At 42.3% G+C, this 12,591-nt stretch overlaps 1 protein-coding gene across 1 annotated transcript in view; it reads left to right on the top strand.

Annotated features, from left to right (window-relative positions):
• Positions 1-12,591, top strand: part of lpgat1 (lysophosphatidylglycerol acyltransferase 1) — a 39,165-nt gene that overhangs the window by 9,612 nt on the left and 16,962 nt on the right. The window contains exons 3-5 of the mRNA XM_083933750.1: positions 3,773-3,891; positions 5,472-5,567; positions 8,917-9,196. Of these exons, the coding sequence (XP_083789876.1) occupies positions 3,773-3,891; positions 5,472-5,567; positions 8,917-9,196 (495 nt within the window). The remainder of the gene's footprint in view (positions 1-3,772; positions 3,892-5,471; positions 5,568-8,916; positions 9,197-12,591) is intronic.

Here is a 12,591-nt window from a genome sequence, read left to right as displayed (position 1 = left end):
TTGGTTGACTAAAAATAATTAGAAAAAGAAGTTCATACTACTTAAATACACTGTACATTGTCAACTTAATAATATTTTTAACACAAAATGCCTGTGCCAGGATCAATTCCTCGATTGCTCATACAACACCTCCTCATTTCACAACAGAAATAAATTTGTTGTTGGAGCTAAACACAACTAGAAAAGTCTGAGAGCTAAATAGTGTGTTTGCAACTTGCAATGATACAAATATGGCACAAATATCCACTTGGACTTAAGGTTTAACTGATTAGATTTTGGTGGTCAAATGTCGAGATCAGTGTGACCACAGGGCGGAGGGTCAACATAGGGCTGGTGGGCTGCTGGGCTTGTAATACTTTGCTTTTACAGTCTGACATTGTTGTCGTTTCAGTAGTTGACTACACCAAAAATGTCAAATGTAATTAAACTGCTTGTATAATGAGTTATGCAAATATGAATGTAGTTGAATGACCAGCAAGCTACTGCCAAATGTACTTAAATTCCTAGTTTAATTACATGTAGTCCACGGTCTGGTGTTTTGTTGGTGTCATGTTCTAGCTTAATTAAATCTTAAACTTGGTGTGTTAAAAACAATTCTGATTAGTCCTTATCTGTCAGTACTCCTAGCATTAACTCCCCCATCGAGGGGAAGCGCTCACTCACTCTGCAACATCTGATGCAACATTTGCATTATACAGACGATCAGGCACGCCCAGAACCTTGGGGATTCCTAGCAAACGAGAGCAGCCCCTGCTGAATCTTTTCACCTCCTTGGTGCTCTGTTAATATGCAGAGCTGTTGGAAGTGCATTTAAATTGCAATGGCAGCTCATGTGTTCTACAGGAGGCTTTTGTTGTCATCCCTCATCTTGCAGCCGTGTTTCCTCTTTTGTTGCAGTCCCTGTGTGTATCCCGTCAACAATAAGACAGATGAATGGTTAATAAAGTAGCATGTATGCTCTGAGGCCTGACAATGTAAATCAGGGGAGAAAGCAGAGGGCCGTTCCATTCACTCCTGTAGGTGTTTATAGAGACACTGGTCATTGTTGGGTTGAAAGCATTTTTCAAGCAGAAGCCCTGTATCTTTCAAAATTATAAACCTTAGCAAGAGTTCACTGATTCACACCTATTGCAGACCACAGCATTATATAAATACATGTATGATAGTCTGTGATTCAAAGCAAGCTTTGATTTGACTTAACATTGATTCAGTTCAGAATAAATTTGAGATCCTCACTTGTTAATGAATTAAAGTATTAGTTTTTAACCTGTTTCTTCTAGCTTATGGCTGCTGAGTGTCTACCTTAGGTCCTGCAACTGTTGTTTGCATCTAATTTTAACATTTCTTTATGGATGCTTATACATTTTGAATAACAGCTTATAATATTGCCTTCAACACGGAAGAGTTCAGGACCAGTGCGCTTTGGAAGTAGAGTTTGCTGCTAATGCTAGTCATTGTTTGGTAAAGCTAGTTGCCCCTGAGTGCCTGCTCCTGTCTGTAACTTGACTGTCAGGGCAAATGTTTCTTGAACTACAAGCAATGTTTGTGGTGTCAGCAGCAATTTCATAGATCAATCAAAACAGGTATGTGATTGGAGACCATGGCTAGCTAACAAGAGACGTGCTCGCCCAAACTGACACATGCGAAGTAGGTACAGGAGTAAGCACACTCAGAAGAACATGCAGTCTGTTCTAGAGATGCACCAATCCAGTTGTTTCCAATATGATACCTGGGCTGAGCGTATCGGCCGATACCCGGCACTGATCCAATTCTACTGTTGAATGAATAAATCCTATACCTTCCCATGTGAGTGAAGGCATCAGGCTTGACATAAACATTTAGCCTTGTTTAAAAAAATGCAGATATAAATGGACTTAATATTTAATGGATTGTTTAAGGTCATTTTGAGAAGAGGTTTAGAGCGATTTTACATGTTAAAATGCCAGTAAAACCTGATCTTAAGCCAGATCCTCGACCGGTTACATGACTACAGAACCTTTCATATCCCTTTTCTGTGTATTTGCTGCATCACCACTTAAAGCCATTATTTCAATCATTACAAGCTTCCTGCTGCATGCCACGGACACGTGATCATGGGTTTTGATTGACGCAACTTAACAACAATTGACTGATGATTGATTAAGTGTCTACATCACTAATTCCACTTGACGAGATTAATCCAAACCATTTGGCTGCGACATTTGAATGAAGCCGGCTGTAAAGTCACAAACAGGAAATGAGTCATATCTCCACATTTTGTCGAATCACGATCAGAATTGTTCTGTGGGTAGATGAGACCTTGGTGTACCTGTTTTCAGCGTATCCTGCTTGATGTGCCCAAAGAACTGCAGCTTACAGCTATATTTTGCATTGTATTATTTTTATCACTTTGACAGCGAACAAAGCCGTAGTTCTGTTCTCAGCTTTACAGAAATGCCTTACTACTCACTGAAGAGGGAAGCATTATTTATGGATCGTAGACATGCAAATAAGCCTGATCTCCTGTTGTAGTCGGATGTAGATTTAACTTACTGCTTATCCATATGAAATGTGTAATTTCAGGCTGGGAGCTTCTAAACCAAAAAGTCCACTGATAATATTGACACGAAGCCTGTAGACTATGTTTTAAACAGAGGATATTCAGACTGTGGTCTCTGAAGAGAACCTGATGTGGTCTTTACTAAAAATAAATTAATGCCACCAAAAAAACAGAAATGGGTGCACAAGTGCAACTTCTGAGACGAAGAAGAAATGGTCGTTAGTATTCCGTCCAAAACGCCTGCGCCCTACCAACATATGCTGTGCGTCCATTCCCTGTGTTGTTTGGGTGTTACCTCGAAGATGCACACACACACGACAAACAATGTGAAAAGCAGTGAATTTAGGGCCCGCCCACACGAAGACGCGTTTTCCTGTGACCGCACAGCTTTAGTATGGTTTTGGCCGACCATCCACACTCAGCCGGTGTTACCGGAGCCTGAAAACAGTTTTTTTTGTAACCAGCTCGCAGAGTGGGAATATTTTAGAACACCCCCGTAGCGTTGTCTGGATGGCGAAACTGCATACTTTAACGAGGACGTCATCTCCCCACATCGGACCTCTTACCCCCGCGGCGACGCACAACAACAACAGCAGTGCTGCTGAGGGGAGAGACACGGACCCACAGACTGAATTATACTCTGAGCGACTGCATGTGAACAAATTAGACGACCTAATATTTCTCACTTTTCCCTGATGCTCAGAATAAGTTGCTAAATTGTTCACCAGAAGCTTTTTATAAATAAAGTTGCCAAGAAGGTCACAAAAAGTAGCGAGACCGTGATCACCTGTGAGTGCTTTGGGACGGGGAAAGGGTCGGACAGCTGTTCGTTGAGGACTCTAACTGCAGAGTGATTTGTGCATCAGAATCTCCAAAACACCACAACAGTCTCCAATAACACCAGAAACGAGAGTCTCCTGTGTTTGTATTACAATTATACACAACAGCGGCTCTCCTGCTCTTCTTCTCCTTTGTTGGTGTATTTCTGTGGCTGTTACAGCGCCACATCCAGGCCTGGCATGTGTATTACACTGGTTTCACTGGTTTTGTGTGGACGCAGATATTTCTTGAGCCAAGTCCGTGTGGACGGAAAACTTTTTAAGAACGATGGAGAAAGAAAAAGTAGTTTTTGATCTTGTGGACTGTTTTTAGAAAACTCCACGGGGCACTTGTAAGATTTATTATTCAGAGCTCCTGTTTACCTGTAATGCGTTTGTTTCTTTCGCCCTGCAGTAACGGAGTGGGGTGACGACGTACGGCCCATCTCTGAAGAAGAAGCCATGGTCATCGTCAACCACCAATCCACAGGAGATGTGTGCACCCTCATGATGTGCCTGCAAGACAAGGGCATGGTAAGAACAGACATGAAATGAGAAATATGTTACCTCATTCTATCCCTTTTTATAAGAGTAACAGTGATAAAACATTAAGGTTGAACAGGGTCACATCTCTGTAAATGCAGTAGTTTGAACCTGCAGGCACTATCGGTATTTTGCTGAATGGGCTGCTGTCTGGGCATGTTTGCATGTCTCTGTCACTGCAAATGGGGAGTTACTGTAGAATGCACACATTGCATTACATTAGGTTTGTTTCAAGGGTGTTTGTCAAAGGTTTGCCGATGCCTTAAGTGTCAGTTTGTTTAGCCAAATGATGTTTAGACAAGGTTCAGTTCAAATTAAAGAAAAAGGGCCTCTTATCTTACACTACTGGTTATCAAGTTAAGATGTTTAGTGCATTCCAGAGCTATTATGTAATGAACTTTTTTTTCTTCTATTTCACATATTGACTTTTTTACAGTCAATATGGCGGGAAGGGGTTATTTTTGGCAAACAGGAGAGCCATAGTGATGGGATGACGCGTCTTGCGAGTCAAAACAGTCGACATGGGAGACAGACGGCCTCACAAAGCAGTGCTGTGGTTTGCTGCATTTAAATTGCGAGTTCGAGCATTCAGCAGAGTTGCTCAGGCAGCCGATAACCGATGTGCAAAGCAGCTGCCTCTTGTTGATTTTACTCAACACATTTCCATAGAAAATAACACGTCATGTACATCTACAGAGCTCACATAGTTGTGAACATGTGTAACCTTTAAGACAGTCAGCGATAACATCTGTATTGCATAATTGGATATATTGATACACAAATTACAGAGAAAATTTGAGCCGAATTTCAACGTTTTTTGGGGGGATAGGAAATACTTTCCTTGTGTGGTTGTAAGGCGAGAGAAAAAGTTATATATTGAAATGTATCTGCATTTATTTGAAGCAAGCAGAAACACTCCAGACTGTAGTGTCACTGTCACTAGCTGTGACTTATTTGTTATTAGTTAATAGTTATTACTTATTAGTTTTTCCCTCAGAGTTAATCAGACATTGTTAAGGGCTCAGCTGTTTGCTTAATTACCAAGGTTGAAATGTAGCTGCTACATTTATTAACCAGATGCACATTAATCACATTCGGAAAGAGCTTCTATATCATGAATTATTGCCAGCAGCCGTTTGTCGAGCCTAAAAGTCAAGTCGCTTTACTTTTTACGCAAATAATAATTGATCTTCATATTCAAAACCTGCTGCTTGCGCCCTGCCGCTCAAATCATGCTAGAGATTAGCTTTGAATTCTGGGACGGAGGGCGCAGCTATGTAGTTTATTTTTTGGCCGAGGCTGACGCTGCACTGGAGCTGCCGAGCTGCACTGCACAGACATGATGACATGATCTGCCTCAACAACTGCATCCCTGGCCCAGTTTATCCTCTTAGCACTGAAAGGACACTAAGCCAAAGCTGCATTGGTGCAGGTCATGAGGGTGGAAGTGCTAAGAGGGGCGGTATCTGTTTTGGGACCAAAGAATCCAAAGTCTTTGTTTATTTATTTTTTAGCTTTCAGGTGAATGTGGGATTTTAACTTTTTTAAATGTATTTCTCTGTTTTTTTCAGGTGGTAGAAAAAATGATGTGGTTGATGGACCATGTGTTCAAATACACCAACTTTGGCCTAGTGTCCCTGATCCACGGGGACTTCTTCATCAGACAGGTAAGAGAGTCAGTTGGCACCCAAGGTCGTCGCAGACCTACTTTCAAATTTGTGCGAAATGTTGCAGTGTCTTTTTTTTTTTTTTTGTAATGCCTGTTATTTGCCCATCTGAAGTTGAACATTAACACACACTGCTTGAAATAGTAAGCATTACACATACTATCTATATATCTAGGGAGCAGCCTAGCAGGTTTGACAGTTGTTGCGGGGGAGATTAAAGACTATTTGCTGTCACATGTCAACACCTCGTTTTTCTCTGAAGGTCTCAGGAATGCAACATAGAACTTTAGGCCATAACCTAACTCTTTCAACCTCTTGGCTACTGCTGGCCTGTTTTTACTGCGCTCCGCAAAGTGGGATCACCACCTCTCTGCTTGTCCCAGCTGGACAGCGGATAGGTTAGAGGGATTCATACAGCCATGGCATCCTCTGAGAAGGATAAAGGCAGTTGACAGTATTGTGGGAGGGCTGCCCAGCCTCGCTGGGTCAGATGGACCTTTTGTTGTAGGGGCAGCTGGAACAGAGCAGCCTGCTCTGACAGGCCTACACATGGAGCCGACAGGACTCTTGGTCAGGGAATTCCTGGAATATCATGCAAGTCTTGGAGGTTTATTTCAGGCAGGAAACAATGCTTTGTTACAAATTCACAGCAAATGGCAGAATATCATAGAAGTTTGTGGCTACGATTACAATAAACACTCTGGATATATCAATCCTTTGTAAAAATCTCAATCTTCCATTCTCCATAAAACCTCCATTTTTGTTTTTGTTTCCAGGTGTTTGATTAACAATATATATATTTTATGCAAAATTCTGGAAGACCATTTACCATGATTTAAACATATTTTTATAGGATCTCATGTGTATGACTGTTGCACAAAAATAACAAAAGGCCTTGAGCACTGCAACATCATTGTTATGCATATTGAACATTCAACTGTCCGTCAGTATCCGGTCCTAGAACTAACTAAAATATGGACATCCACTTAAATAATCCATTTCAGCAAAGATGGATGACATTTCTGTACACAGTTTGTGCTTCTTGTCGTTGGTCTGAAGCCACCCTGCTGCCCAGCAATTAGAGACAGACTGAAGACGAATCTGCACAGAGATAGTATGCATATTACAATCCTACTACTATATGTTAGAATCAAGCCCCCACCACAGCGACTTCCTGGTTGATCCAATAAGGAAGTGGCAATAATTTCAGTTCTCCGAGTGACCACTAGGGGCTGGTTTCATAATAAAGCAGTTTCTCCCCACAGGCTGTTTTCACAGCATAATTTAACCTATTTAAGGCCTGGTACAAAAAACTATTCTAGTCTGAATGTGAAGGTCATATCTCCATGACAACACTCAGAGGGGTGATTTTTTTTTTTTTACCAGGCTAGTTTTTATTTTATTGGAGGTTAAAGTTTGAGACAAGATGGCAACTCCCTTAGGCGATTGGATCAAGTTGAAAGACTATGATGGAGAGGCTGCGTCCATTTTCTATACAGTCTATGGTCAGAATTCATCAGTTTATATGCATTTTATGCCTTCGTTGTTGGAAATGAGCTCATCTTTTCTCTCTCTGGGGTTAAAAAGTACTTGCTGCAACCAGCTCCATTATGACAAATATCTAAAAATATCATTATTATGTTAAATAACAGCACTGCTAATCGGCTGTGTTTGTACACATTTGTTTTGTTGGAAAAATTAATGAAAAGTCCACACATTCCTCTCTTACTTTTTGAGCTGCACAACCACCACAGACATGGCAAGAGGGAATTAAACTTTTTAGGTCACGGAAATGCTTTGCCGTGGAATTTCGCATCAGGCACTGTGCCGAGGGTGAAGCACCCTGAGCCTGCTAACAGCCACACAGGTTGTAGGGGAAGGCCTGAGCAGGCCGGTTCATTTCTGCCATCCTCTCTCTCTCCCTTTCACTGTGTCCCCCTTTGGCATTCTTGTGTGTGCATTCTTGACATCCTTCCGCAGAATACTTCACACATCCACACAGCACAGCAAGCATCTGCCTCAGCCTTCCAAGCATCTGCTGTCCACTCAGGGTGGCAGACATGTCTGTAACATCATTATGCACAGCACAACACAGCAGGCTTTGAAGGCTGTAGTACACTTACTTGTGGTACATGGCTGTAATTGCTTTTTTTTTTCTTAAACTCAACTTCATATTAGAGACATACCTCAAATAAGTGTTTCATGTTTTTTAATTAAAGGATGGACAAAGCTTAAAGGTCATAAGTCTTGCCACAGTCACAAGCAGCTGTTGACATTTTCTGGTCACATTTCAGCCACCGAGCTACACAAATTACTCACTGTGGAGTCAAGTAAAACTGAGTATGGTTATAGTGTGCAAGTACACGTGATAACTAGAAGGTGTCATTACTGTCAAGCAGTTGGTGCCGAGTTGCCAGTTTATTGGGCACACCAATTAAAAAAGTAATGCAGCCTAAGGCCCTGATCAGGCAAAGCAACCTGCAAATGGCTAGGCACACTGCACTGCCTTTTTGTTGAGGATGCCCAATCAGACAGACCTAGATATATTTCTGATATTAGGAAAGGAGGAGAGGTGCTCTCCTCTTCCCCCACTATATATAGACAGTCTGACTCGTAGTCTGACCCTTGTAGCTGCAGTAAAATCACAGAAATAGTCTCAAGGTCATGTATAGGTTTGTGAAAACCTGCTTTTCTCTTTGAATCAAATACTTTGTCGCTGCAGCTACAAAATCCTTCACTTTACTTGATTTGGTGATATCTATCTCTTTTCTTTGTTTTTACCTTACCTTACTGCAACAGCACACAGCTGCATGTGTGCTCACATGACACACAGAGTCCAGCGCGGCTATGCTAATGCATTTAAAATGGCTTTTCACCAGGCCTAACTAAAAATCAATCATGGTCCCCTACATCCCGTTACTGCTAATGCTTTTAATGTTGTCAAGCCCATCATGCTGTGCATCAATTTTAGTCGTGCCATTAATGCTGCTCTGAGTGCTCCACAGTGTTTCTGCATCCAACTTGTGATTTGTTTTAGCTCGTTTTCATTTGTTTGGTTGATTTTATACCGACACAAACATCTTTATTGTTAAGTTAATTAATTTAGCACTTAGCCTATATCATTTTGTGCCCTTAGAGGAAATTGAGAAGGCAGACATTTTTTGTTTTTAGATAAATGCACTTGTTTTGAATGTAGTGATCTAGTTTTAAATTGGCCCCTTTTTTAGCGTGCTGATGGTATGAATCAACTGAAAATGCTCTAGAAACTCATGTGCCATAACTTTTCACCTGTTCACAAGACTTTGATGGATGAAGTATAGTGCTTGCATTGTTTCCTTTGTTCCAACAGGGCAAAGCTCACCGAGATAAGCAGCTGATCTACCTGAAAGATCACCTAGAGAAATACTACCACAGCCGTGACAGGAAGTGGATAGTGCTGTTCCCAGAGGGTGGCTTCCTGCGCAAGCGGCGGGAAACCAGTCAGTTATTTGCCAAGAAGCATTCTCTCCCCCACCTGACCCACGTCACGTTGCCTCGTCTTGGGGCCACTCAGGTTATCCTGAAAACCCTGTCGGCCCAGCAGGAGAACGGCAGTGTGGGCAGCGAAACTGGGACCCTTAACAAGACAGGTAACTAAAGCCGTTTTGACATATGAACTCTGGACAATGTCAGGAGAATCCGGTCGGAAGAAGTCTCTTTGACACATGCAGCACACAACCGGAGATTCTCTGTGTCAAATGTGTTCAGATTTGCTGAAAATACTCATGGTTCGCTCATGGAGCGTGCAGGAGGCAGGACGTGACATGGAATACACGCGGTGACGCAGCTGGTAGCTAACTTGGTCATAAACAGCCGAAAAGTTTTCTCTGTGGCAATCGTATGTTTCCTAGATCCACTAAACTCAAATGAAGTTGGGATTGAAATTAGAGGTGTTCTTTGAAGATGCAGGATTTTTTTTTCCCATATTGATTGAATGCTATTCCTGGCGAAGTGTGGTAAAAGTTTTTTTCTTCCTTTACTTCAGTCTCTGTGAACTCTTAATCAAATGTGATCTTATGTTGGCTGGAAGGCCAGGGATGGAGCATGCCTCATCACTGTCCTCTGGGAGTCATGTTTTAAATGAGAGGGGACTGGTGGTAAAGATTGTCAGGAGAGTAAAGGGGTGACATGCACAGAGGTGCTAGAAATTACATCAAGGTCCCTGAAACCCCAGTGGTTATATGTAGAAGAGTAATTTTTCTGTCTAGAGACCAGCCCTAAATACAGCCAGTGAGCAGGAAGATAACTCTGCAATTAACAACCTTTTGATGGCGAGAAACGCAATATTTTTTTTCACACTTGAGTTTATTTGTAACATTTTAAAGATATTTCAGAAAAGTAAATGTGTAAACGGAGACTAAAAGGTGTTAACAACTGGGGTTCCTCTTGTTCCACGGGAGAAACCCCACTTTTTCCCACCACAGATGCTCATGGTTTTACTAAGTAAAATGATCCAGGTAACGCAGTAAACTTGCTCCTTGGAACCATCCCCAGAAAAAAAGCACAGTGTTTAAATGGCCATTTACATACAGATGCAATGAGTCCCCCGTGCCCTTGCACACTCGGTTTACCCAGCGGGTTCTCCTGGCTTTGGTTCAAAATCCATTTTAAGAGTGTGCTGTGTTAATTGTAATTTGGAGAGACTTTAGGCCTGCATTATTGAGAATGTGGCTCAGGGACTTTAGCCTTTCACAAGTTTGCTAACACAGCTCTGTGTCCGACAACCTCAGCAGCAACTGTCTGTTTATCCCTCTGCAGGACAGACTGCCCAAACCAGAGAAGTATCTCTTAATGAGCTGTCATGAATCTTAGATAAAGATGAGCACTGCTCCATTTATGTGCCAAATTATATGCTGTATGTTTTTCTGCTAATTTAGCACAATGTCCACAAACACTGATGACCACAGAGAATTTGTTTATGACCTCTGGCAAGAAGGGGATTTTTTTTTATAAACATTTTAGGGTTTTAGACATGTCAATCCTTTTCATGTCACATTATATTTCCCCCGCTTTACCCTGCTAGTTCCAGTTAAAATCCCAGTGCTTTCTTTATCTCTCTGTGTCCTGTCCTCTGTTCCAGCAGCTCAGGAGGAGGGATAGCTGGTTGCTGCAGTAGGGCTTGTCCTTCCACTTGAATCTAGCTAATGGCATTAAAACCTAGGAGAAAAAAAACATACCCAGAAGAGCGCTATGTCCCTCACTTTCCTTTGGTGTGTGTGTGTGTGTGTGTGTGTGTGTGTGTGTGTGTGTGTGTGTGTGTGTGTGTGTGTGTGTGTGTGTGTGTGTGTGTGTGTGTGTGTGTGTGTGTGTGTGTGTGTGTGTGTGTGTGTGTGTGTGTGTGTGTGTGTGTGTGTGTGTGTGTGTGTGTGTGTGTGTGTGTGTGTGTGTGTGTGTGTGTGTGTGTGTGTGTGTGTGTGTGTGTGTGTGTGTGTGTGTGTGTGTGTGTGTGTGTGTGTGTGTGTGTGTGTGTGTGTGTGTGTGTGTGTGTGTGTGTGTGTGTGTGTGTGTGTGTGTGTGTGTGTGTGTGTGTGTGTGTGTGTGTGTGTGTGTGTGTGTGTGTGTGTGTGTGTGTGTACGCACGCGCGTGTGTGTGTACGCGCGCATGGCTGATCAAAGACACTGCTCTGTCTCCCTCTGACCCTCCCTGATGCTCTGCAGAGGTGCCCGGAGCTTGCTGACTCACTCAGAGACAAATGGGCCACTTGGAGAAAATAGGATTTGATGTAAATGTGTGTGCCGTTGTGTATCAGCCACACAATGTCACCCGGGCTAAATACACTGCTCAGCGCAGATACAAGGCACATGGGTCACTGGTCACCAGTATAGTTCACAGCCTGCAGAAAGGCTCTAAGTGCAGCTAAGACTGATAAGGTTTATGTGTTATAAAACTGTTTACCGTTGGCAGGTATGCAAAGTTCACAGCTGTGAGTCATTTAGGGTGGGGAATGGAGCTCCATGTCACACAAAGGTAAATGTGTTTGATTGCAATAACCAATCGGAGGCAGTTTTCATCCACATTTTAGTCAGTGGGAGGGGACATGTGTGGGTTTCAAGTGTTGTAATTGGCCTGCAGAGTGGCCTGATAGAGAGCCAGATATCTGCCAGTGTGTTTCCTTCCTCAAACAGGGCCTCTCTGATGTCATTTTAAATTACCATGGCTGCTGTTATTACAGTATTGTTTGTCACAGCGTACAGGGCACCAGTGATACCTTGGCTCAGTCCCCGTTCTTTGGCTGGCCACACACAAGAGACGATGGCTGCCTTTCAGCACATTGGACAGACATCCAGATCCAATTACCCACACAGGGATAGGTGCGGTGTAAGCCGTTCCCTTCAATACCAAGGATGCTTATCAAGTCACTGCAACATTGGTGTAAATGAGCCAGCAGCCTGTGCATCAGCTGCTTTCTTCATTTCTTTGCTTTGCTGTTAGAATTGTGAAACCAATATAATACTAAGTAAACCGAGGTGTGCATTCTTAAAGGACATGTGTCATTTATGGTATTCTGTCCTTACTTTGCATGCAGCAGCCAAACAAACTTCCTGTGAAGACTGAGGACAAGTTGGCCTTTTTAAGTCTTCACTGGACGCAACTGAATTCAATGATAGTGATTATGAATCATAAAAAGATGAGATACTGTAAACCAGAGTTAGACCAAAGGTATTGTAAAAATGAGTTAGTACAGTGACAAGGATCCACAAAAGTGTAGACAAAATTTAAAAATGAGTTACATTGTGCTTCATGCCAAAAAGAAACAAAATACCACCAGTGAAAGAACAACATTAATGTGTAATGTGTAGAGCCACTTATCATGCTACTGCAGAGGTTTGGTGTTATCTTGAGCAGTGTTGTTGGTTAAAAAAGCCGTTGTAATGCGTTCACCGTGTTGCCCTGAGCTAATCAGTGTTAGCTGCATTTGGCTGTCAGTGACTGTTAGTGACTCTCCAGTATATCTCCGTTAATATTTGTTACGTGGAAAAAAAA

The sequence above is a fragment of the Echiichthys vipera genome, assembly GCF_963691815.1.
Source record: "Echiichthys vipera genome assembly, chromosome: 19".
Classification (NCBI taxonomy): domain Eukaryota; kingdom Metazoa; phylum Chordata; class Actinopteri; order Perciformes; family Trachinidae; genus Echiichthys; species Echiichthys vipera.
Note: the sequence above shows the minus strand (reverse complement) of the source record. Positions and strands in the feature narration are given on the sequence as shown.